We start from the raw sequence: 24,922 nt of genomic DNA, 5'->3' as shown, positions 1-24,922 counted from the left end.
AGATATTGCACATTGTCTTTGATTTTATCATTTTTTGGTTTTGTTTTATAATTTCTTGATTTTTCATAAAATCATTAGCTTCCATCTGCTTCATTCTAAATTTTAAGGAATTATTTTCTTCAGTGAGCTTTTGGACCTCCCCTTCCATTTGGCCAACTCTGCTTTTTAAGGCATTCTTCTCCTCATTGACTTTTTGGACCTCTTTTGCCATTTGTGTTAGTCTATTTTTTTAAGGTTTTATTTTCTTCAGCATTTTTGGGTGTCCTTCAGCAAGATGTTGACTCATTTTTCATGATTTTCTTGCATCACTATCATTTCTCTTCTCAATTTTTCCTCCACTTCTTTTTCAAAATCCTTTCTGAGTTCTTCCATGACCTGAGACTAATTCATATTTTTATGGGAGGCTTTGGATGCAGGAGTTTTGGCTTTGTTTTCTTCTTCTGGTTGTATGTTTTGATTTTCCTTTTCACCAAGGACATAAGAAAATACCTATTTACAGATAAAGTAAGATTCTATAGTCTGATCCTCCCCCTGCTTATTTTCTCAGTCAATTACTTGACTTTTGAACTCTTGGTTAAGTACAGGGCTCCAGAAGCAGCAGTTGCTGCATCAGTGACCACTGTTGCCCTGGGGTTAAGGCTAGTGCTGGGGCTGGATCATGCTTCTCTCTCACCCAGGTGAGAGATCTTTACCATTGACCTTTGAAGCTGTCTTTGGCACTTGTGGGTTGAGAAGTCTGGAAATCACCATAACTGCTAGTGATTAAATCCCCTAAGGTCTGCTCCAGCCCAGTCTGTGCTGACATGGCCTGTGCAGGACAGTACTCTGCTGCAATAGACCCTTCTTGTCAACCTTTCAGATTGTCTTGGGCTAGAAATTTGCTTCAGTCTGTCATTTTGTGAATTCTGCTTCTCTAGAATTTGTTTAGAGTAATTTTTTACAGACTTTTTGAGGGTTTGGGGGGAAAGGTCAAGCAGGTGCCTGCTTCTACTCCACCATCTTGGCTCCATCCCCTATCTTTTTCTATAACTACATATTTCGAGAATTAGATACAACAACTAGGTTAGATTTATGCTGGGAATGTGGGATTGGTAAAATATTAGGAAACTATAAATAGATCATCTTAATAGTAAAAAATAAAATCATGCAATTATATAGGCACATGAAATACTTTTAAAAATACATTGTCCCTTTATATTAAGAACATTAAAAAGCATAGCAATAAATCCACGAAGATGCTTGGATCCACTGGTGGTGATGGCTAGTTGTTGTCCTTTGTACTTGAAGAGGACAAAAATGACATCATTATGTTACATTCAAGTTACAGTGTGTCCAGCTAATCAGACCAATATGAACTTGGAGTTCTAAGCTCTATCACTGATCAGGCACAAATAGTCAATGTGAGCATTTGGTGTGGATTCTCTAAAATTGCACATCGTGTGTTTCTTTTGAGCTACTTTAATTCTGCTTTATTTATGGAGCACAGTACCTTCTCTAATGAGGGCATGTCATGCTGAGTGGTCCTGTGATAGTATCTCCTGTGTCACACAATTTGATAGTTCTTAAGAGAGACCTTGAGAGTGTCCTTGTATTGCTTCTTCTGACCATCATGTGAGCCCTTGTCCTGTGTGAATTCTCCATGAAACAGTCTTTTGGGCAAGTGTATGTTTGGTATTCAATCAATGTGGCCAGCACTTTGGAGTCACACTCTCTGTAGCAGTTTGAATGTGTGGCAGTTTAGTTCAAGAAAGATGCCAGTGTCTGGCATCTTATCCTGCCAGGTGATCTTCAGAATCTTTTTAAGATAATTCCAATGGAAGAGTTTCCTTGCACAACACTGGTAGACTGTCCAGTTTTCACAGGCACACAGCACTGAGGTCAGCAGAACAACTCTGTAGACGTTTAGTTTGCTAGTCAGTCTAATACCTCTTATTTCCTACATTTTGCTTCAGAACCTTCCAAACACTGAGCTAGCTCTGACAATGTGTACACCAACCTCTTTATCAATGTGTACATCTCTGGAAAGTATACTGCCAAGGTAAGTGAACTTATCCACAGTATTCAAAACTTCTCTATTTGCTGTAATTTATGGTTCCACATATGAATGGCATGGTGTTGGCTGATGGAGCACCTGTGTTTCCTTAGTGTTAATTGTTAGGCCAAAATGAGCACAAGCAGCAGAGAATCAATTAGTACTTTGTTGCATCTCAGCATCAGAGGTTGCATTCAATCACAATCATTTGCGAATAGAAAATCATGCATCAACACTCCCTCCACTTTTGTCTTGGCTTACAGCCTTTTAAAGTTGAAGAATTTGCCATCAGTGTGGTAACTGACCTTGATGCCTCTTTAGTACTCATTGAAAGCTTTTGACAACATGACCAAAAACATCACAGTAAAAAGAATAGGAGCAAACATACAAGCCTTGTTTCACTGCATTGGTGATTGGAACAGAGCAAGAGCACCACCTATTGTCCAGAACCTGGGAAAGGATGAAATCATGAAATTGATGTATAATGCTGATGAACTTTTCTGGGCAACTAAATTTTGACATAATTTTCCAAAAGCCCTCAAAACTGACAGTATCAAAGGCCTTGTTCAGATCTACAAATGTTGTGTACAGACTTCTTTTCTGCTCCTGGCATTTCTCCTGAAGTTGTTGGGCAGCAAACACTATATCAACCATTCCTTGGCTCTCTCTGAAGCCACATTGGCTCTCAGGTAGATGACCATCTTCCAGGTGAAAGATCAACCCATTAAGGAGGATTCTGGCAAGAATCTTGCCAACAGTGACAGAGAGAGACTCCTCTGTGATTGTCATACACGTTGTACCTGAGTTGTTTTAATTTACATTTCTCTAAGCAATCGTGAGTTAGAGTATTTTTATATGACTATAGATACCTTTGATTCCTTCACCTGAAAACTGACTGTTCATAGCCTTTGACCATTTATAAGTCAGGGAATAAGTTACATTCTTAGGAATTTGACTCAGTTCTCTATATGTTTGAGAAATGAGATCTTTATCAGAGACACTGTAAAACTTGTTTCCTAGATTTCTGCTTTCCTGCTAATCATAGTTGTATTGATTTTGTTTGTGTAAAACCCTTTAAATTTAATATAATAAAAATTATCCATTTTTACATCTTGTAATGATTTCTATTTCTTGTTTCATCACAAATTCTTCATTTCCCTATTGATCTGGTGGGTAAACTGTTTCTTGCTCTCCTAATTTGCCTATAGTATGACCCTTTATGCCTACCTCATGTACCCATTTGACCTTATCTTCGAATATGGTGTAAGATGTTTGTCTATACTTAGTTTTTGCCACATTGTTTTTTAGTTTTTCCAGCAATTTGTCAAATAGTGAGTTCTTATCCCAGAAGCTGGTGGTGTCTTTGGGTTTATCAAACACTAGATTACCATGGTCATTTACAATTGTGTTTTGTGTACCTAATCTATTTTACTAATACACCACTCTGTTTCTTAGCCAGTACCAGGTAGTTTAGATGATTACCCCTTTATTTTATTTTTTACTGGCAGTTTTTCATTAATATTTTTCATTCTAAAGATTTGTACATTTACAGCATACATGACTTGACTGATGTAAGAATATATAAAACAGTAATTATAGATTTATAATATATTAATACTGCCCAAAAGAAATAAAAATATTTCAATGCACAAAGCTTGGTAAATAAAATTGTGCAGGGAAAACTGTTACATTACATAATATTTTTACATTTATTTTTGTTGTGTCCATCTTTTGTTTTCAAAGAGGACCATGACATCAGAGAAATGATGACATGACTTGCACTTGACTTTGTTTTGAATGAGTGAGGGCTGTGCAAGGTCATTGGCCTCACTTTCTCCTCCTGAGCCATCTGGATCCAGTGACCAGATATTCATCAGGATGACTGGAGATGGCCCAGGATGCCACTTTGACCAATATGGTATAGTGGAAAGAATTTTGAATTTGAAGTCAGAGGATCTGAGCTTAAATCCTGGCTCTACCAATTATGACCTATGTCAAGGGTGGAGAACCTTTGGCCTCGAGGCCACATGTGACTCTCTAGGTCCTCAAGTGTGGCCCAGCACTATTAATACTAATAATATACTAATAATATTTTTACATTTATTAATGTAAGAAAAGGCAACTGCTTTTAGAGAACACATATATAACACATCTGACAGCAATTTTATCCCTCAGTATGTTTCATGATATTAAAAAAAGGGTATTTGAAAAGAACATTAGATAGCACTCCCGTTTTACAAGACATTATAAAATAGGCTTCCTTGTGGGACTCAATAGTACTTCATAGGATGTTTCCTCTAGAGAGTTAAAAAAATTTTAATAACAAACTCTTGACTTCTATTGCTCATTATGACCACGAACCAAACCTGTAAACGTGCATGTAATGCTGTGATATATGTATAAACACCCCAGCTGAGCAAGAATCTTCTTCATAAAGAACAATGAAACCTGAATATTTCTGATTGCTAAACTTTGGAGGCTGAGGTCCCACCATTTCAACAGGTGAACTTTGAGCATGCCTGAAGAATTCAAGAAAACTATTCTGAAAAGGGAGTTAGGTACAAAATCTGTCATGGGTGGCAATTTATGTGAAATAGCACTATTAGAGACTTAAACGTTAAACATCTTCAGATGCAAAATTTTTTTTGAAATAATCCATACAAATTTCTTAATCCCACATATATGATTGAGGTATAAAACAAAAACCTGGCAAGAGAATGTAAGAATGAGAAGAGGGAAAAGGCTGAAGCTATACAATATGGATGTACACCTCCAAAATTGTCATGGGGTGCTATTGGGTCAAAAGTAAATTAGCCTTTCTGAAATGTCATTTATATTTGAATGTAGCTGAGCATGTAAATATGAAGAGAGTAGTTGGCAACAAAGATTTCCCTACAGCTGCATGCCTTACTGTGGGCATGGTATTACAGAAAGGATTGGGAGTAGTTTCTCTCCCTTTGTCTTTACCACTGTTGAAACCAACAGTTCTAAAAAGTATTTCTAAAGTATTTCTGGTACTCACTTCTTCAATACTGGTAGATGTCTTGAAACTACCCATCACTAGCAGGAGCCAAACAGCTCTGCCGGCTTTCAGTTCTGTAGATATAGATATGTGTGTTCACATGCATATATCTGAATAATTCTACTTCCTTTATTCATGTGTTTGTCCTTCGTTGCTGAAGAAGACCATGCCATCAGAGAAGTGATGACATGACTTGCACTTGATTTTGTTTTGAGTGAGGGAGGGTTGTGCAGGTCACCAGCCTCACTTTCTCCTCCTGAGTCATCTGGATCCAGTGACCAGATATTCCTCAGGATGACTGGAGATGACCCAGGAGGCACTGGGAGACCTTGGGCCTTTTAGGCCAAGGTCTTTAGAGGTAGTCACTTAGGATGAGGCAACACCCATTTGTTTAAGAAGTAGCCAGGGCATGGTCTCTTTAATGAGGCCATAGCAACAGCAACAGTTACTATTGATAATCACTCCAAAACTAGGAGGGTCCAGAAGAACCCTTAGGCAGGGGCCCGTTGGCATCCCAGCTTCAGAGTGCAATAGGTTTAAGGTTTTGGGAAAGGATAGGTCAGGGCAGGACAGGACAGGGGAAAGGGTAGGGTAGGGGAGAGGAGGGGAGGAGAGGAGCCAGTAAAACTCAAGTCAACTGGGAATCTTTTGGCCATCCAAATTTACCTTCTTTTGGAGAGAAGAGGCATAACAATCTTACACTGTAAGATGATGGAAGATTATAATCAGTATCACCTCCTACGATACTGAGAAAAAGGAAAAAACAAGTTACAGAAAGCATGGTAAGAGAAACCAATCATCCCAAGATTGGTTTAGAATGAAACTGGAGGAGAAAAACAAACAAGTTATGGAAAAGAAGTGCAAAAATTTCTAATACAACTACTTTCCATATCAGTAAAATGCAAATGCCAAATCTACATTCTGACATCATAATTTCTAATGTGACTATCTCTACTATCAATCTCACCTTTTCTCTATTCAGTTCTCTAAACTTTTAATCTTGGTTCCTTCCCTATTGCCTACAAAAAACACCCTAATTTCAACCATCCTTAAAAATCTGTCATTAAATTCTATTATCTTAAATGAGATCATCTTCCATCATCCTAAATTCCTTGAAAAATCATGATTATACTTAGTTCCACATCTTCCTTTGTTTTCTCCTTTTAGAAATTTTTTTACAATTCTAGTTCCTTAGATCTCCTTTGAAATTAGCCTACAGATGATCTTTTTGATCTATCAATTGAACTTCAAGGTGAGAATTATGAAGAAACCCTAGTATTGTCTTGCTTTCTGTAATTATTTAACAAACTTCCCTTCATCTTAAATCTATCCCTCTTCTACTTCTTCCATTAACTACTTCTTATTGAAACCTAACTTTTCTTTGATGGCATAACCTCGCTCTTCAGTCCTGGCTGTACCTTCCCATTGGTTCTTCCAGGTTTGTCCCTTTACTCTTTCATTCAGGAACCTTTCAGGAACCAGGTTCATACTATTAATATCTATCACCCAATCAAAATCTTGGTAACTGCTGTCTACAGACCCCCAGGTTACTCCCCTTCCTTTCTCAATGAATTCGATATCTAGCTTACAATTTTTTCTCTTCCCACTCTCCTACCCTCATTCTAGGGGACTTTATTGTACATACTGACTTTTCCTCAAATACCCTAACCACTCATTTCCTCTTCCTACTCACCTACCACCTCACCTCAGCCACTCTACAAAGGTGGTTGTACCCTTAATCTTAACTATCACCAATGTACCACCTTCACCTTCAAGAATTCTGAAATCCCTTTATTTAACCATAATCTGTTGTCTTTTTTTTACCTCTCTCTCTCCTTTTCTTACGTTACTCTACCTTTTGTCCTCATTTTAACTTCCAGTCCTTTGACCCTTCATTTCTGTTAGGCTATCTTCCCTGCAGTAGCCATTTCCTCCTCTTCTCCCTATCTTGACTCCTGGATGAACCAGTTCAGATCTATGCTGTCCTCCTCTCTTGAATCTATAAACCCCTTATCATTTCACTGATCCTTGTTTCAGCCTTGGATTACCTTCATCATTCATCACATCTATATATATGCTGCTGACAGCCTCCTCCAACAGATGGGCCCCATCTGTCAGCCCCACCCTTTGACCTGTTTTCTATCTTTCTCTTCTTCCTGGCTCATTTCCTCTGCCTTCAAACATGCTCATCCTGAAAAACAAAAACCCTTCCTTTTGGCTAAGAGTTGTCCTATTTCTCTTTTGCCCTTTGTAGTTAAATTCATCATAAAGACCATCTACAATAGGTGCCTTTACTTTCTATTTTTTCACTCTCTTATTAATCCCTTACAATTTGACTTCTGATCTTATCATTCCATGGAAACTGCTCTCTCCAAACTTACTAATGATCTTTTAGTTGCCAAATCCAGTGGCCCTTTCTTACTCTCAGTTCCCTCATCTGTAAAAAGGGGATAATAATAGTACCTATTTCCCTGAGTGGTTGTGAGGACCAAATGAGATAATATTAATGAAGTGCTTAGCACAGTGCCTGGACACGGTAGATCTATACTGTATAAAATCCAGCTATTATTATTAGCGCTATTAGTATTATTAGAATGTAATGTCTTTGAGGGTCTGGATTGTTTTATTTTTATCTTTATGAACTCAGTGCACAGTACCAGGTACATAATAGGCACTTAATAAATGTTTGCTGAATTTATTTGAATTAAGTTTACTGTAAAGATGTGTTCTAATCTAATATATTATTTGCAGAGTTTAACCGTTTCCATTCTTATTATCTTTCTTAAAATGTCCTTGATAAATATGTAAATTGGTCTAATAACATTTCTGTAGAGATTGGAAAGTAACATGACTAAGTAATTACTGAGGAAACTTAAAACACAGCCTTTGGGGACATCCACAGGGAGTTTATTTGGCATAGATGAAGATCTGGCAGAGGAAACTAAGATGACTCCCCACTCAAGTAGGAGAACAGATAGAGCAGTGTCACAAAATCCTGTAGAGTAGAGAGTAGGGGGAGAAAGTGGTCAACGGTTTGAAATGAAGCATAGAGGTGAAGAGGGATTAGGATTGTTAAAAGATAATTAAATTTGCTGAGTTTGGAGAGAGCAGTTTCAGTTGAATATTGCTGGCCAGAGAAGATTACAAAGAATTTATTCATGTAAATAAGCATACAGTACATATTAAACACAGTTATGTATTTTAAGGAGAATTTTCTGGAGAAAAGAATGGCAGAAGTAAATATGTTTTGTAAGATTTTAGACATGGGTAATTTCTTTTTTTAAGCTTTTTTTTAGTATTTTATTTCCCCTCCATTACATGTAAAAACAATTTTTAATATTAGTTATTAAAACTTTGAGTTCCAAATTCTCTCCCTTCTTCCCACCCCAACCTTACCCTCATTGAGAAGGCAATTCCATTTAGGTTATATATATATGTAGTCACGCAAAACATATTCATAACAGTTATGTTGTGAAAGAAAACATAGACAAGAACAAAAACTCAAGAAAAATAAAATAAAAAAAGTATGTGTCAATCTATATTTAGACATCAATAGTTCTTTTTCTGGAGATGGATAGCATTTTTCATCATAAGGCCTTTAGAGTTTAGACATGGGTAATTCCTTTTTTTTCCTTAATAATTAATTTGTTTTCAGTTTTCAACAATCACTTCTATAAGTTTTAAATTTTTCTTCCCCTCCCTCCCTCCCTTCTCCCTTTGCATGATGGCATACAATCTTATATGGGTTCTATACATGCATTCTTATTAAACCCATTTTCACATTAGTCATGTTGCATGGAAGAAATTAGAGAAACCATGAGAAAAACCAAACCAAACCAAAACATAACAAAATATGCTTCATTTTGCATTCTGACTCTATGATTCTTTCTCTGGATGCATTTTGCATTAAGAGTTCTTTGGAAATGTTTTAAGTCCTTGCATTGATGTGAAGGGCTAAGTCTATTAGAAACAGTCCTCACACACTGTGGCTGTTAGTGTGTATAATGTTCTCCTGGTTCTGCTCATTTCACTCAGCACTAGTTCATAGAAAACATTCCAGGTTTTTCTGAAGTCCCCCTGTTTGTCATTTCTTGTAGCACAGTAGTATTCCATTACATTCATGTACAGCAACTTGTTCAGCCATTCCCTAATTGATGGACATTCCCTCAATTTCCAGTTTTTGTCCACCACATAAAAAGCTGCTATAAATATTTTTTTCCCTGATTTTTATGATCTCTCGGATATAGCCCAGAAGCGGTATTGCTGGATATGCACATTTTTATATCCCTTTGGATATAGTCCCAAATTGCTCTCCAGAATGGTTGGATTACCTTACAATTGCATCAGCCACGAATTAATGTTCCAACTCTCTCACATCTTCTCCAATATTTATCATCTTCCTGTTTTGTCATGATAGTCAATGTGATAGGTGTGATGTGGTACCTCAGAGTTGTTTTAGTTTGCCTCTCCCTAATCAATAGTGATTTAGAACATTTCTTTATATGACTACATACAGCTTTAATTTCTTTCTCTGAAAACTGCCTGTTCATACCCTTTGACCATTTATCAATTGGGGAATGACTTGTATTCTTGTAAATTTGACTCCATATATTTTAGAAATGAGGCCTTTATCACAGACATTAGGTGTAAAAATTCCTTCCCAGTTTTCTGCTTCCCTCCTAATCTTTGTTGCATTGGGTTTGTTTGTGCAAAATCTTTTCAATTTAATGTATTCAAAATTATCTATTTTTCATTTCATAATGTTCTCTATCTCTTGTTTGGTCATAAATTTCTCCATTCTCCATAAGACTGACAAATGAGCTACTCTTGCTCATCTAATTTGTTTATATTATCAGTCTTTATACCAAAATTGTGTACCTATTTAGACTTTATTCTGGTGTATGGTATCAGGCATTGGTCTATGCCCAGTTTCTACCACACTATTTTCCAGTTTTCCCAGGAGTTTTTGTCAAACTGTGAGTTCTTGTCCCAGAAGCTGGGGTCCTTGGGTTTATCAAACAGTAGACTGCTATAATCATTGATTACTATTTCTCATGTCCCTAACCTATTCCACTGATCTACCCCTCTAGTCCTTAACCAGTACCAAGTGGTTTTGATGAGTGCTGCTTTATAAAACAATTTAAGATCTGGTACAGCTAGGTCACTTTCCCTAGCATTTCTTTTCATGAATTCCCTTGATATTCTGGACCTTTTGTTTTTCCAGGTGAATTTTGATATTCTTTTTCCTAGCTCTAGAAAATAATTTTTTGGTAGTTTGATTGGTATGGAACTGAATAAGTAAATTAATTTAGGTACAATGGCCATTTTTATTATATTATCTCAGTCTACCCATAAGCAACTGATGTTTTTCCAATTATTTAGATCTGACTTTATTTGTGCAAAAAGTCTTTTGTAATTTTGTTCATCTAGTCCCTGGGTTTGTTTTGGCAGGTAGGGTCCCAAATATTTTATAGTGTCTATTGTAACTTTAAATGGAATTTCTCTTTCTATCTCTTGCTGTTGGACTTTGTTCATAATTTATAGAAAAGCAGATGATTTATGTGGGTTTAGTTTGTATCCTGCAATTTTGCCAAAGATGTTTATTATTTCAAATAGTTTTTTTACTTGATTCTCTAGGATTCTTTAAGTATATCATCATGTCATCTATAAAGAGTGATAATTTAGTTTCTTCTTTTCTTATTCCAATTCCTTCAGTTTCTTTTTTTCCCTTATTGTTAAAGCTAACATTTCTAATACCATATTGAATAACAGTGGTGATAATGGACATCTTTGTTTCATCCCTCATCTTCCTGGAAATGCATCTAGCTTATCCCCATTACATACAGAGCTTATTGATTGTTTTAGGTAGAGGCTACTTTTTTTCATTCTTTAGATTTTGTTTGATTCTTCATGCCTCATAGAGTCATTAGCTTCTACTTACTCAATTCTAATTTTTAACAAATTGTTTTCTTCAGTTAGCTTTTGCACTTCCTTATCCATTTGGCCAGTTTTCCTTGTTAAGGAGCTGTTCTCTTCAGTGAATTCTTTTTTCATTTTGCCAATTGTATTTTTGGCCAATTTTTCTTCTACCTCTCTAATTTGGCTTTTAAAATCCTTCTTGAGAATTTTAATTCAAAAATGTTCTTTGGGCTTGAGACCAGTTTATATTCCCTTTTGAGATTTCAGATATGAGTACAGTGTCAATGCTCTCCCATTCTGAATTCCTATTTTGATCTTCTTTGTCCCCATAGTAAGATTCTATGGTCTTAACTTTTCTAGTTTCCTTCTTGCTCATGATGATTGCCTTTTTCCTGACTTTTAAAGTGGATCTTTGCTTCTAGGGCACAAGGGGCTCTGTCTCACATTACTTTTCCTGGAGTTTGGGGCCTGTCTTCTGGCTTTGTGTGTTGTGGCCTCTGTTTCTTTCAGTTAGAAGCTATATAATGCTACAGCTTACCTGGTGCTGAGGTGGCTGGTATGTGCCAAGGTTGAGGCCAGGCGAAGTCTTTCTGAGTTTCCCTGGGGGTTACACTGAAGCTCCTGATGTGAGGTGTGGGGGAGGGGTGGTCTGGCCATAGGAGGTCTCCTCCTTCCCTAGGCCTGTGCTAGAGCACAGGAAGGCTTAGCGACTGATGAACCCCATCTGCACTAGTGTCTGCTCAATTCCCTTGGCTGTGTGAAGGCATGCTTGGGGTCCTGGTGGTGGTGCTTACTGGTTCCACCCCATGGGACTCAGGCTTTTCTGCTGCTCTACTGAGATGGTGCTTGCTGGGATGCTTCTGGTCCTGCACTGGTTCCCTTCAGTCACAGCAAAAGGGACTCTTCCAGATGATCTCCCTAGCCTCCTGAGATAAAAGACTATTTACTTTTTCTGCTGGTTCCACTATTACAGGATTTTTTCTGGGGGCAATATTTTCTGGGTTTTTCTGAAGTCAACAAGGGAGAGCACTTACTGTTTACTCTGCCATCTTGGCTCCTGGAAGTTCAAGCTGGTGACTTTCAAACATTTATTCTGTGGCTGATAACGCCAGGAGTGGCTGTAGCTGCTGCCATGGGCTCTGTACTTCTGTATCACTCAGTTCTGCTGGACTCCTGCCCTGTACTGAGAGGCTTGGGATTCCATATTGCTGCTTCTCATTCAGTCCACCTGGGGCCATTTCCGCTCTGCTATTCATATGACTGAGTGTGCACTTGATGCAGCCTGAACTTTCTGGACTCTTCCAGCCCCATGCAACAGATTCTTCCCTTCAACCTTCCAGACTGTCCTGGGCTGGAAATCTGCCACACTTTGTCTCTTAGTGGATTCTCCCACTGTAAAATTTGTTCAGATTCACTTTTTAGACGTATCTGAAGGAGTTTGTGGAATAGTTCAGCTGAGTCCATGCTTTCACTCTGCCAACTTGGCTCTGCCCCGACATGGGTAATTTCAAATCAGTGACCTTTTCATGGGTTTTATTCTTTAGCTACATTAAAAAGTTTAAGTAAAATGTACATGTACATATTAGTATCCTTTTAAGCAACACAGAATTGTTTATACACACCAAAGTAATGTAAGAATAGACCAAAAGATTTATATAATTTTAAGAACAACATACCCAAGGAATGTCTTAACGACAACCATGATTAGCAGAACTGATGAAATACTTGCACACAAGCATTCCCCCCAAATAAAAACAATTCTGTGAAACTCTTGTCATAGTCATTATTTACTTACAGAAAATAGATGAGCAGGTCTTTAGCTTCTAATTTTCAACCTCCCTTGAAATATGAAGGAGGAAAAGTAAAGTCATATGCTTTTAAGAAGTCCTGAAATGTTTTGCTGTGATTAGGGAATAAATTGCAATTCCCAGGTTTTTGAGTGAACAGGAAACCAGTTTGAAGATTGGAAAGAGACAGAGCCAACTGGCTCAGCAGTTGCTGGTTACCTTACATAATAGAATAGGCAGAAGGGGAACATAAATTAGGAATTCCCATGAATTGGATGGCAAGGCATTTTAAAGACACTGAAATAGGATAATAGTTTATGCCTCAAGAAATGCAATAAATTAAGTAAAGAGGTGAAAGAATAATCAAATCTCTGAAGGTTAGCTCTAGGAATATTTAGATTTCCTTCATTCAAATATTGATAACACTTCATGAAACTGTAAGCATGCACTTCAGAATGTTGTGTAAAAATACCTCTTTTTGGCTGTGGATGCACAGAATTTCAGCTGTGTCCTAGGGGAACTTTGCGTATGCTTTGGAAGATAAAATCTAATCTTGTTAACAAGAAGCTTTAAAGCAATGAGTATAAGGATAAGGGGAAAGAGAACTATTTAATATATTTTGTTGTTATTGGTTGGTTTTTAACCTTCAAGACTAATTACAACAATGACTCACCAAGATACACAGCTGTTGAAAGAGACCACCAAATTCTAATAAAGCATGATGACATAAGAAATACATGGAAAAATCATCAGTGATTTTGAAACTTTCCAAGCTCTCATAATGACATATTGACTTCACATTTTATAGGTAGCATCATACAAAGGCCAAATCATCCTGACCACTTCCTTTTGCTCCATGGGTTGGCGTTAGGACTAATTTATTTAACTGAAATTAGAAGTTGATTTTGTCTGATTTCATCAGTGTGTATAGGGTTGCCTCAGTTCCAATAATTTTATCATTTACTGAGTTTCTAATTTTTAAAAAGTACAGTACTATGAAAAAACTGAACCTTAAATCAACTCCATAGAAAAGTTGCTATATGAAACAGTTACCTAAGTGGTCATTTATAAAAAGTCCATTGCATCCTGGATATACCTAGTTGTTGAATACAGGGAATGATTTCATGGCATTTGTGTAGCTCACATAGGAATGAGGGTTATTTAAAGGGGCAGTCATCACCACATAAACTACTGCATCCTAACATTCTTTCCTACTCATTCCAATGCAACAAGATAACATGATAATAGAATCTAGGGTGAAATGTTAAAAAAATTCTGGTCTTCATGAAGAACTCAACCAGAGTGTACCCATGTAACAGCTGTGTAACAGCTAATTAGAAGGCACATTATGTTTATGTTTCAATTTTTCTTGAAGTTCCTTCTGGAAACCTGTAATGCCTTGGGAAAGCCTTCAGCTACAGGGAATTAAATGCATCCTTGTGACATCCAACATTCTTCATTTCATTTTCTTGCCAACAACCCTTGCTCCTCATGTAACCCATACTTGGTGAAGACCTGGAGAACCATTCCATGTTTATGTCACTGGATCAGACTTTGCTCCAGGGTCACTGACATAGCTGTTCTGTTCTGGGCACTGTTTCAGCTGGTAAATTGGACTTCGTTGAGTTTTTAGCACCCCTCAGAAACTTGCAAGAGAACATCAACATTTTTATTCTTCCTGGAATGTAGACTCTGTTCCAGAAACCACAACAGCTCAGGTATGCACATTTGGCTATGAAGTTGAGGTAGACAATCACCAGGTAAAACTTCCTTGAATTGCTTAAAGTAAAAATTTAATTTCCCCAAACTCTTCACATGGATAATTTCTTGCAAAGATGTGTTTCCAGATCTCTCTGTCAAGTTTTTGTTGGATATGTTGCCATGTTGAAGGACAGGTTGAACTCTCCAAAGCACACCATTCTGAATCTCCTGGGGAAGCAATCAAATAGAGTGCCTGGTAATGGAATCCTCACATGAAATCCATCATGATTTACTGTAATTACAGGGAGCATTTCTGTTGATGAATTTGATGTGACCTGTTTTACTTTAAATGTCACATTCCTCAAGTTCATAATTCCCAGACTCATGTCTTCCAACTCCTTACCATAGGTGCTGAGGGTTTCAAGTTGGGCCAGTAAGTCAATAGTGTAGAGTTGCAGCAGGAAACCATCATCATGTAGACAGTTCCTTGGCTTGAGGATGAACCCACAAATGACAGAGTTTTGCAGAAGACAACATCCCTGAAATACTGAAGCTACAGGTATATAGCTATGGTGGGAGTGCAGTCCCGCATTAACAGGAAGACCATTGCTTTCTCAGCCTTGTCATTCATCATGGCTATGCAGTTTGTGAGTGTCATCAGCAAAGGATGCACTTTTCAGAAAGGGCCCTGCTGTCTTACTAGCCCCGCTGACATCACACTGGAAAATATCTTCACAGCTCTCACTGTGTAATTCCTCTTTCTGGAGGAGTTTGTCAACTCTCTGGATGATGTACTACAGGCTTTTGTTGACATCCAACCAAACTTTCTCCCATTTTGCTTCATGTCAAAGTGACTATTTCTTCCTGTGAACTTTGCCACAAGAGTGTCTTGATCATTCCTTAGCAGTACCTGTTCCTACTCAGTGGAGGTGGGAGATGCTTTGGAGGCAATGTAATCAAGTCTAGCAGCATTTAGTCCATATATTGAATTAGCCAACAATTTACAGTCACAAAAGGTAATCAGTTGTCTTATCTTATCTGCTAAGATGGTGAGTACCCTTTCAAAACCATTAGGTGATCCATCCTTGACTTCCCTTGATGGCCTTTCAGCATAGTAACTGATTTGAGATTTTAAGGTGTTTATCTGGGCAATAATCTCTTTCATTCTGATGATGTCATGTAGGATGGATATTGTTGATTGGCAGCTGGCTGAGGTACAACATTCCTCATAACTATGTTTCTTGGTTTCTTCAAATTTGTGCAGTTGCTTTGGAAGAACCCCTGTCTTAAAGCCATAGCAACTTGCTGTGGCTGCTCCTGTAGTCATGATGTCATAGTTCTGATCTGATGCTCCCTCATCTTGGACTCACATTCTCTGCATGTGCAAATCTGTGGGTACAAATTCCAACTTTTTATCAGCTTTCAAATTGCCTGCCTTACATGAGTAGCCTTTGTAATGATGTAAATTAGTTAAATTTTCCTGTTAAGTTAGTATTGTAGCTATTTGTTGATAAAGACTTTCTCAGCAAGGAGATTGCTCTCCTGATTTTTTTCAAAATCACAAGCCCTATCTACATCTTCTTCTAGAAGGAGTTTGAGAAACTGTCTAGGAACATGTAGAGAGAGAACACTTTCAGTCAACTCTCATTAACTGTATCAGGTGACCTTGTTGCAGAGGGCCACTGGTCTAATTTCTCTTCCATTTGTGATCCTGTTACAGTCATGTTACCTACAGGATCATTTTCAGCATACCTTAGTGGTCAAGGCAACCTATGGTAATTCTCCTGGAGCAGATATTTTACTATGAATGTCCCAGAGCCCGATAAAAACATTGTTCCCTAAGGTCTATCTTTGACATCATAAACAGATAGTTTGGTTTGCCTCATTTGATTGATAAAGGAGTCTTGAAAGAAGGTGATACTGCTTAGAAATATATGATTTTAAGTTCCCTCTATAATCTCTGTGCATGCTTTGTCCAGAATGCCTGAGGAGGTGTTGTTACATTCACTGCTACAAAAATATTTGGTTTTTGATCTAGTGATGGAATATGCAGCTTGCCACAAGTCAAGCTGAATTCTGATATGAGATCCTGGATGTTTCCTGCCAGAAACAGTTCCAGCATGCTAGATGCAACATCAATAGTTGAGGTCCAGTGCACTGAATGGGACTTGGAACCATGAAGTAGGCTGTGTTCTCTTGCTGTCATGGTTTTATGAGAAATGGTGGGCTTTTCCCTGCTGGTTCTGACCATGACCATTTCCAGGAATGTCCTGGCAGTGAGCCCCATTCACCTGGTATAGGAGCAGCCAGAAAGTTGGTTCTTTTTTCAGGAGAGGAGAGACAGGCTATAGAAGTAGATTCTATTTCACCACATAGCCTCAATTCTTGAGGTCACTCGCAGCTTCACCAAGGTTGAATAGCAACAGCTGGCAGGGAATACTGATGTTTCCTGGGTTCCTGGGACCCACTTCTCAAGTGAGCTCCCCATGTGGCAGGCCCTGGGGAAGCAGCACTGCCATCCCTGCTGCTATTGCATCTCCTTGCAGACTGAAAAACCTTCAGCCTTGCCACTACTTGCTCTAGGGCTGCCTTGTTGTGAAGTCATTGACTGGTGCCCCTCCTCCTCATCTTTTTCCTCCTCCTCTTCCTCCTTCTTCACCAGCAGAGCACCACTTTATCATATACTTTGAGATCTGGTGTAGCTAGGCCACCTTTCTTCACATTTTAATTCTTTAATTCCCTTGATATTCTGGACCTTTTGTTTTTCCAGAGGAATTTTGTTACTATTTTTTCTAGCTCTAAAACAAACATTTTTGGTAGTTTAATTGGTATGGCACTGAATAAGTAAATTAATTTTGGGAGAATGGTCAGGCTTAGCCTTCCCATGAGCAATTGATGTTTTTCCAGTTGTTTAGATCTGACTGTTTGCATGAAGAGTGCTTTGTAATTATGTTCATATAGTTCCTGGTTTGTCTTGGCAGGTAGATACCCACTTATTTTACATTATCTGCAGTTATTTTGAGTAGAATTTCCCTTTCTATGTCTTCTGTTGAGCTTTGTTGGTTATATATAGAAATGATGAAGATTTGCATGTATTCATTTATGTATTATATTTATCTGGTTTGCTGTGGTGTAGCCTGCTGCGGGCTTGCATGGACATTGCCTGTCTTGGACTGTGCTCCACTTTTACCTGAGTGAGACAGATATTTCCTGTCAACCTTGTAAATTGTCTTGGGCTGAAAAATTGTTTCATCCCATCTTTTTCTTGGTTCTGCTATTCCAGTATTCATTTTAAGGCATTATTTTATAGTTGTTTGGAGGTAATTTGGGGAGAGTTTAGGCTATTTTCTGACTTATTGTGCCATTTTGGATTCCAAAAGTCTCAACTATTTGGGAGAGGGACATCTTTATGATGGTTTTTATTCTGTCCTGCTAGGTCTAGGGTCTAAGAAGTCCAGTAGCTTTTATCAGCAGTGCTGGACCTGATTTCTTTCAGCCTTGTTATATTCTGGGTAAGGTAGATATAAGTCAATAGATGCACTCTACCTTCCTACTATCCAAATGTCAAGATATATTATAGTTAGACCTGTGGTCAACCAGGTAGGGGTTGCCCTTTTCAAGGGAGGGAAGAAAATGGAGTCTATGTCAGAAAGGTGTTTTCACCAATTTCATCATTGTGATGGTTTCCCCAGGTTTTTTTATGGATTATGTCATGCTGGACTGATAACATTGTGACTTGCTCCTCAGTGTCCTCATGTCAGAAGTCTTCAGGCCTTTTCCCTTTGTGAGTTTCTGATTCGTTAGAAATAACTGTCATTATCAATTCAATCTCCTATTTCAGGGAACCTGATGACATTTCAGTACCTAATCCAAGATCCAACAGGCTCACTGTCTAATAGTAGCAGCAATTAGCATCTCCATGATGATCCAGGTCTTTCTCTTTCCAAGTCTAGTGCCCTCTCTATCACCACTGTTCCTTTACCAACACATCAACTTAGTCTGACCATCTCTGCAGTGTTCCACACCCATAGTTCTTCACCTCTCTGAGAAAAGGAGGGAGATGCATTTTTTCATTTCTTTTCTTGAGAGTAGGTTTGATAGGGAGCTAAGAGGGAGTAGGCAGTAAATTGCTGTTGCTCTCCCACATTCACCTCAGAACAACCATAAAATAGTACCTCAAAACAAATCCTGGAACAGTGAAAATGGGGTAGAGCAGTGTTTTAGCTTGGGAAACTTAGTGGTGTGGCAAGAAAGGTCGGTCTCACTCAGGTGAAAGGGGAGGACATTCCAGGACAGGAAGTGGCCCAGCAAGCTAGCAGCAAGCCCCATTTCAGCAAACCAGTGGGACATCCTGAGCCCCAGGGTGGTGGAGAAGGTAAATGCCAAAAGCAAGACCCCCAACGTGCCTTAGCATACCCAGGGGAACTGACAGACTCCTGATCAAAGAGCTCCAAGTGCTTTAGTGCACCCCCACTGGGCATGTGTCCTCCATAAGCTGGATCTCCACATGCTTCAGTGCAGCCCAGGGCAAACAGGCATCCTCCAGGGGCCAAACCTTCTCATGCTTTAGTGTAACCCCAGGGAAATGCAGGAAAATCACACCTGGCTTCAGCACATGCCAGACACCACCACTAGAACCCCAGCTTAGCACCAGGTAAGCTGCCAGACCCCTACAGTCTCCAACTGCCAGCACCTTAAGCCCCATCTCACAAAGCCAGTCACCTTGGGCCAGTGACCTCTGTGCTTCAGCAGGAGAGCTCAACTTTAAAAGCCAGGAAATAGGCAAAAAGAGATGAACAAAAAGCAAAAATGAGCATCGGCCATAGAGAGCTACTATGGTGACAGGGAAGATCAAAATAAACTTAGAAGAGGACAACATTATCAATATATCTATATCTGAAGCTGCAAAGGGGAATGTGAGTTGGTCTCAAGCCCAAAAAGTCTTCTTGGAAGAACTCAAGAAGGGTTTTAAAAGTCAAATCAGAGAAGCAGAAGAAAAATTGGGAAAAGAAATGGGAGGTATATAGGAGAGAGTCAACAGCTTGGAAAAGGAAGGACAAACATTGACTTAAGAAAACCACTCCTTAAAAAGTAGATTTGGTCAAAAGGAAAAAGAGGTCCAAAAGATAACTGAAGAAAAGAATTCCTTAAAAATTAGAATTGGGCAAGTGGAAACTAATGACTCTATGAGACATCAAGAATCAGTCAAACAAAATCAAAAGATGAAAAATAGAGAGTAAGCCTGGTCATTCTAAACACATAGAAATCATTTTGTTTTGTTCTTTCAATTTAGGTTGTAGTACTGTGCATATTGCCTTCATGGAAAGAGAGGTGGATAGAGAGCATTGGACCTAGAGGCAGGAAGATATGAGGTGAAAGGTGACCTCAGACACGTCCAGCTTTGTGACTCTGGGCAAGTCACTTATTTTCTGTTTGCCTCAGTTTCTTCATCTATAAAATGAACTGGAGAAGGAAATGGCAAACCACTTCAGTATCGTTGCCAAGAAAACTCCAAATGGAGTTACAAAGAGTTAGCCATGACTGAAAAAGGACTGAACAAGAAAATAATTTCTTCTACTTCCCAGCATTCTTGTGAGGATCAAATGAAATATTTGTAAAATGCTCAGCAAACTGGTAGCTATTATGATTATTGTGCTGAGTTCTTTTTTCATCAGTTACATAAACTTTTCCATACTCCTTTGAATTCTTCATGTTAATCATTTTTTATGGCATTAGAATGTCCTGACAATTGTGGGGCAAAATTGGTTCGTCTCCTTCCTACTTAATGGGCATCTCCTTTAATTCCTCTTCCATCAAGTGCCTAGTTAGTTTAGAGTCTAAGAATATCATGTAGAACTCAAATGGAGTAGCACCCACAATTTGTACCCAACTGTGGAATTTGGCCACAATGCTCCTAGGAGTTTCTCTTTTTGGATCTCTTTCATGCGGTGTTCTGTGGATTCCTTGAATATTTATTTTGCCCTCTGGTTCTAGAATCTCAGGGCAGTTTTCCTTGATAATTTCATGGAAGATGATGTCTAGGCTCTTCTTTTGATCATGGTTTTCAGGTAGTCCCAAAATTTTTAAATTGTCTCTCCTGGATCTATTTTCCAGGTCAGTTGTTTTTCCAATGAGATATTTCACATTATCTTCCATTTTTTCATTCTTTTGGTTTTATTTTGTGATTTCTTGTTTTCTCATAAAGTCATTAGCCTCCAGCTGTTCCATTTTAATTTTTAAAGAACTATTTTCTTCAGTGAGCTTTTGAACCTCCTTTTCCATTTGGCTAATTCTGCTTTTTAAAGCATTCTTCTCCTCATTGGCTTTTTGAACCTCTTTTGTCAATTGAGTTAGCCTATTTTTGAAGGTGTTATTTTCTTCTGCATCTTTTTGGGTCTCCTTTAACAAGGTGTTGATCTGCTTTTCATGCTTTTCTTGCATCTCTCTCATTTCTCTTCCCAGTTTTTCCTCCACCTCTCTTACTTGATTTTCAAAATCCTTTTTGAGCTCTTCCATGGCCTGAGCCCACTGAATATTTATTTTGGATGTTTGGGATACAGAAGCCTTGCCTTTTATGTCTTTGCCTGATGGTAAGCATTGTTCTTCCTCATCTGAAAGGATGGGAGGAGATATCTGTTCATTTTCCCAACCAGTTACTTGACTTTTTGGTCCTTTGTCAAGAGTAGGGTATACTCTGGGGACCTGTAAGATATCAGTTCCTCCAAGGTGGCACCATCAGGCGTGTACAGGTCTGGGTGCAGGTAGGGATTTTTGTGCCCAGAATCTTAGCAGAATTTCCTCTCCACAGGCACCTGACCTCCAGTTCTGCCAAGCTAGCACTAGCGGGGTGCGATTCAGTTAAGCTGTTGGGGCAGGGCTACCATTCAGTGCGAGACAAAAATCAGCTCCCTCAATGCCCCCAGGGGTTTTTATGATCCAGCAATGGTCTCAGGCTGCTGTAGGGGCTGCCTTGAGAACTGCTGCCACTTGCCCAATGTGGCCTCTGCAGCTGCTGCCTGAAGCCAGAGCTATGGGAAGGCCCTTCTCCCTTCCTGGTCAGCTGAAAAAACCTGGTCACTGACCTTTGGCGCCTGTGGGTTGAGGGATCTGCGGATCCGCTGCTGCTGCGACTGGGGATTCCAAGACTGAAGATTCCACCCCCGAGGGCTGTTCATGCCCCTGTGGCCAAGTCTGGGTTGGGCTCCATGCTCCCCTCTGCAACCAGTGCAACTAACATTTCCCGTGGGCCTTTCAGGTCACTCTGGGCTGGAAATCTCCTCCACTCTGTTCTTCTCCACTTCTGCTGCTCCAAAATTTGTTGAGAGTCCCACTGTACAGGTATTTTATGGGCTGTGTGGGGAGATCCTACTTATGTGTGTCTTTCTACTCTGCCATCTTGACTTGCCCCCCCATCTTGTCTCTGCCTCCCTCAATTCTTAATGTTTATATGACTTATTAAGCAGAAATATGCCCTAAAGTTTACTCACAGCAACTTGAGAGTCTGTTCACCAGCCAACATATGCTTTGTTTCCAGTTAGTTCTTTGCTACCAAAAAGCTGCTGATGAAATATATTTATCATTTTCTTCCATTTTATTAGGAGAATTTAGCCTGTTTGAATTTAGGGGTATCATTGTTAGGATTGTTTTTCCCTTTGGTTTTTTTCTCAGATGGGAGTATGTATTTTATTATTCTTTTTACAATCATTTCTTATCTTGAGATCAGATGGTAGTCTTCAAGGCCTTGAAGAATTTCTGAGGAAGTCTCTCCTGTACAAATTATCATGAGATCATGAAAAAAAGCAAACATGTCAATGTTGCCTGTTTTTCTGATTTAACTCAACTTTCCAAAAGAAGTTTCCAGATTATAAAGTCAATTGATTTGCCTTCGTAGAATCTCTGAATGATGGGGTCATAAACTGAGAAGTAGAAGATAACTTAGAGGCCTTTGAATTTAACCCTTTCATGTGATGGATGAAGGAAATAATGCAGATGAATGAAGTGACTTGACCAATGTGATATAGTGAGTACCTGGAGTAGTCTTTGGATGCAAATCTTACAGACTGCAAAGGGAGAGAACAAAAGACTTTCTGTATTTTAAGAATACAGAGCAACATGACTTTCACAAGTTGCCTGAGTCAGTGTTTGAAGGGGGAAATTTCCATGTGAAGAAACAAACCTCTGAATATGTCAGAGCAGGAAAGAGATTCTTGGGCTGTCAGTGTTTGCCTCTTATGGATTTTCATTCTCTTCTTATATGGGGGAATGAACCCTTTCAGACTTTGCGATGACAGGTTGATAGAGAAAACGATCTTCAATTTATTTTCTTTTTCATTCTGGGTGTCCTAGACCATGGAAACATCTGAAGCTGCTTTATCTTTGACATATAATTTCTGCTTTTAAAAGTTTGACAGGTAAGAGCAGGGTGGGAAAGAGAAGCAGAGACAAAGAAATTCAGACACAAACCCAGATACAAAGCAAGACAGAGATAGAACCTTGTGGGCAGCTTCTGTTTTCCTCTCTATCCCAGCTCCCCCTTTTTTACTTAGATCATCCTGTAATCAGTGGAGGTCTTGAAAACAGCAGGCATGGCTACACCCCAGGTTCTGTCCTCATTTCTGGGTCTAGTTGGTAGCTTCCATGTAACATCACGTGTGGCATTGAAATATGCACTTTAAGGTAGAAGAGTGAGAGTAGAGATGAAGGAGTTGAAGATATCAAATAGAACTGTGAGGGGATTGGTCTGTTGAGAGGAGGGAGTTCATGGCTCCTTCTATGTTGACACTGGTGAGGTGGAGGGGGCATGAGGAATGGGAGTAAGTCTTACTAATTGGCCTCTATAAAGGGCCCCTACCAGTGTCTGTCTTTTGTAGCAAGTTGCCTGCAGTGTCAAGAGTCACCCTGACCCATATGATGAAAGGTGAGAAGTTTGTGGTAGACAGATGTGATACATGACTTGATATGGTGGTGGTTTAGTAAAAAACAGAGAAGTTTCATGTCAGGTGGGTCCATGAAGGACCGATTGAGAGCCAGAGCTAGAAATTTAGATGAGGGGTTTCAGCCTGCTGGTGTGAAGAAATGCCTGGAATGAATTCAACACTCTCCATTCAAATCAGGGGGAAGGGGTTGAGCCTAAGGAGGTGTCTATTACAAGCCTGTTATTATTCTGGGGAGTTCTGGCATCAGGATCCATTTTGGAATCTGAGACAAAGAGAAGGCAGCAGTGAAAAACTGAGGGGAGCATGTCTTGAAAGCGCTGTAGAGCTTGTGCCTCAATGCCAAAAAGGTATGGGACCATGGAAGCCTTGGTCTGGGTGGAACCCAGGAGCATGTAGATGCTGCAGAAGTTTCCCTGAAGTAGATACTTGGGACTTGCCTAACTCTCTTTTGGACTGAATTCCAGTCTTTCTTTGCTTCCATTTTTTTCTTCGTTGATCTCTGACCTACTGTCTTTCCGAGATGTGGACAATGAATATCTTCCCTCCAGGTATCTTACCGGTCCTCCTCTTTCCCAGGAGTAAATCATTACCCCTTTTCCTTCCTCCTGTCAATGGAAATTCCATCTCACTTTATTCTTTTTTCCCCAGGGTGTGAATCCTCACCCTGTTCCTACCTCTTAGAGTATAACTTCTTCTATTCCTTTTTTTAAAACATTTTTTGTTAAAAAAGTTAAAAATATGTAATTTAGTTATTTTTCAGTTTTCAGTATTCACTTCCACAAGAATTTGAATTCAAAAATTTCTCCACACCTCTCCCCACCCCTCACCCCAGGACAGTATACATCCATCCCATTCCTCCAATCTGTCTTCCTTTGTGTTATCCCACTTCCTTCTTCCCTCATCCTCCCTATTATTTTCCTGTAAGGTTAATAGATTTATATACCCCATTGCCAGTACATGTTATTTTTAATTGCATTTAAAAACAATTTTTAATATTCATTATCAAAGGTTTTTATTCCCTCTCTTTCTCCCTCCCCACCCACCCTCACTCAGAAAGCAATTCACTATAGGTCATATATGTGTAGTCATGCCAAACATTTCCATAAGAGTTATGTGGTGAAAAACTAACCACTTTTCCCTATGTCCTATCCTGCCCTCCATTTATTCATTCCTCTCCCTTGATCTGTCCTCCCGCAATAGAGTTTGCTTCTGATTATCCCTTTAACCAATTTGATGTCTCTTCTATTATCTTCCCTCTACTATTGCCTTCTCCTCTGCCTTCCTACAGGGTAAAATAGATTTCCATATCCAACTGAGTGTGTGTTATTCTTTCCTTAAGGCAAATCCCAAGAGAGTAAGGCTCACTTATTCCTTTTCATTTCCAGCTTCTTCCCCTACACTGTAAAAACTCTTTCTTCTGTTTTTTGTTTGTGAGATGATTTGTTACATTTTATCTCTCTGTTTCTCTTATTCCTAGGACATTGGACTCAGCAATTAATTTTATTTTTTAGGTACTCTTCTTTCA

The 24,922-nt window shown here is 39.0% G+C and overlaps 1 protein-coding gene and 1 pseudogene across 2 annotated transcripts in view; one reads left to right on the top strand and one right to left on the bottom strand.

The window, feature by feature from the left end:
- The window catches only part of LOC140503351 (cytosolic phospholipase A2 gamma-like), a 42,461-nt gene extending 38,821 nt beyond the window's left edge, over positions 1 to 3,640 (top strand). Inside the window, exons 15-16 of one of the 2 annotated variants that reach the window (XR_011966778.1) lie at positions 1,953 to 2,038; positions 2,296 to 3,635. Coding sequence is in view for 1 of the 2 variants with exons in the window: in XM_072607248.1 (XP_072463349.1) it covers positions 1,953 to 1,969 (17 nt within the window). In the remaining variant the exon portion in view is untranslated. Of the gene's footprint in view, positions 1 to 1,952 lie in introns of both variants that reach the window. The other variant, XM_072607248.1, reaches the window with a different exon arrangement.
- Positions 3,641 to 8,775: 5,135 nt separating this feature from the next.
- Positions 8,776 to 24,405, bottom strand: LOC140503345 (inositol polyphosphate-4-phosphatase type I A pseudogene; annotated as a pseudogene).
- Between the last annotated feature and the right edge of the window lie 517 nt (positions 24,406 to 24,922).

Source organism: Notamacropus eugenii, chromosome 5 (assembly GCF_028372415.1).
Source record: "Notamacropus eugenii isolate mMacEug1 chromosome 5, mMacEug1.pri_v2, whole genome shotgun sequence".
Classification (NCBI taxonomy): Eukaryota; Metazoa; Chordata; class Mammalia; order Diprotodontia; family Macropodidae; genus Notamacropus; species Notamacropus eugenii.
The sequence above is the reverse complement of the archived record's forward strand: the minus strand, read 5'-3'. Positions and strand labels throughout refer to the sequence as shown.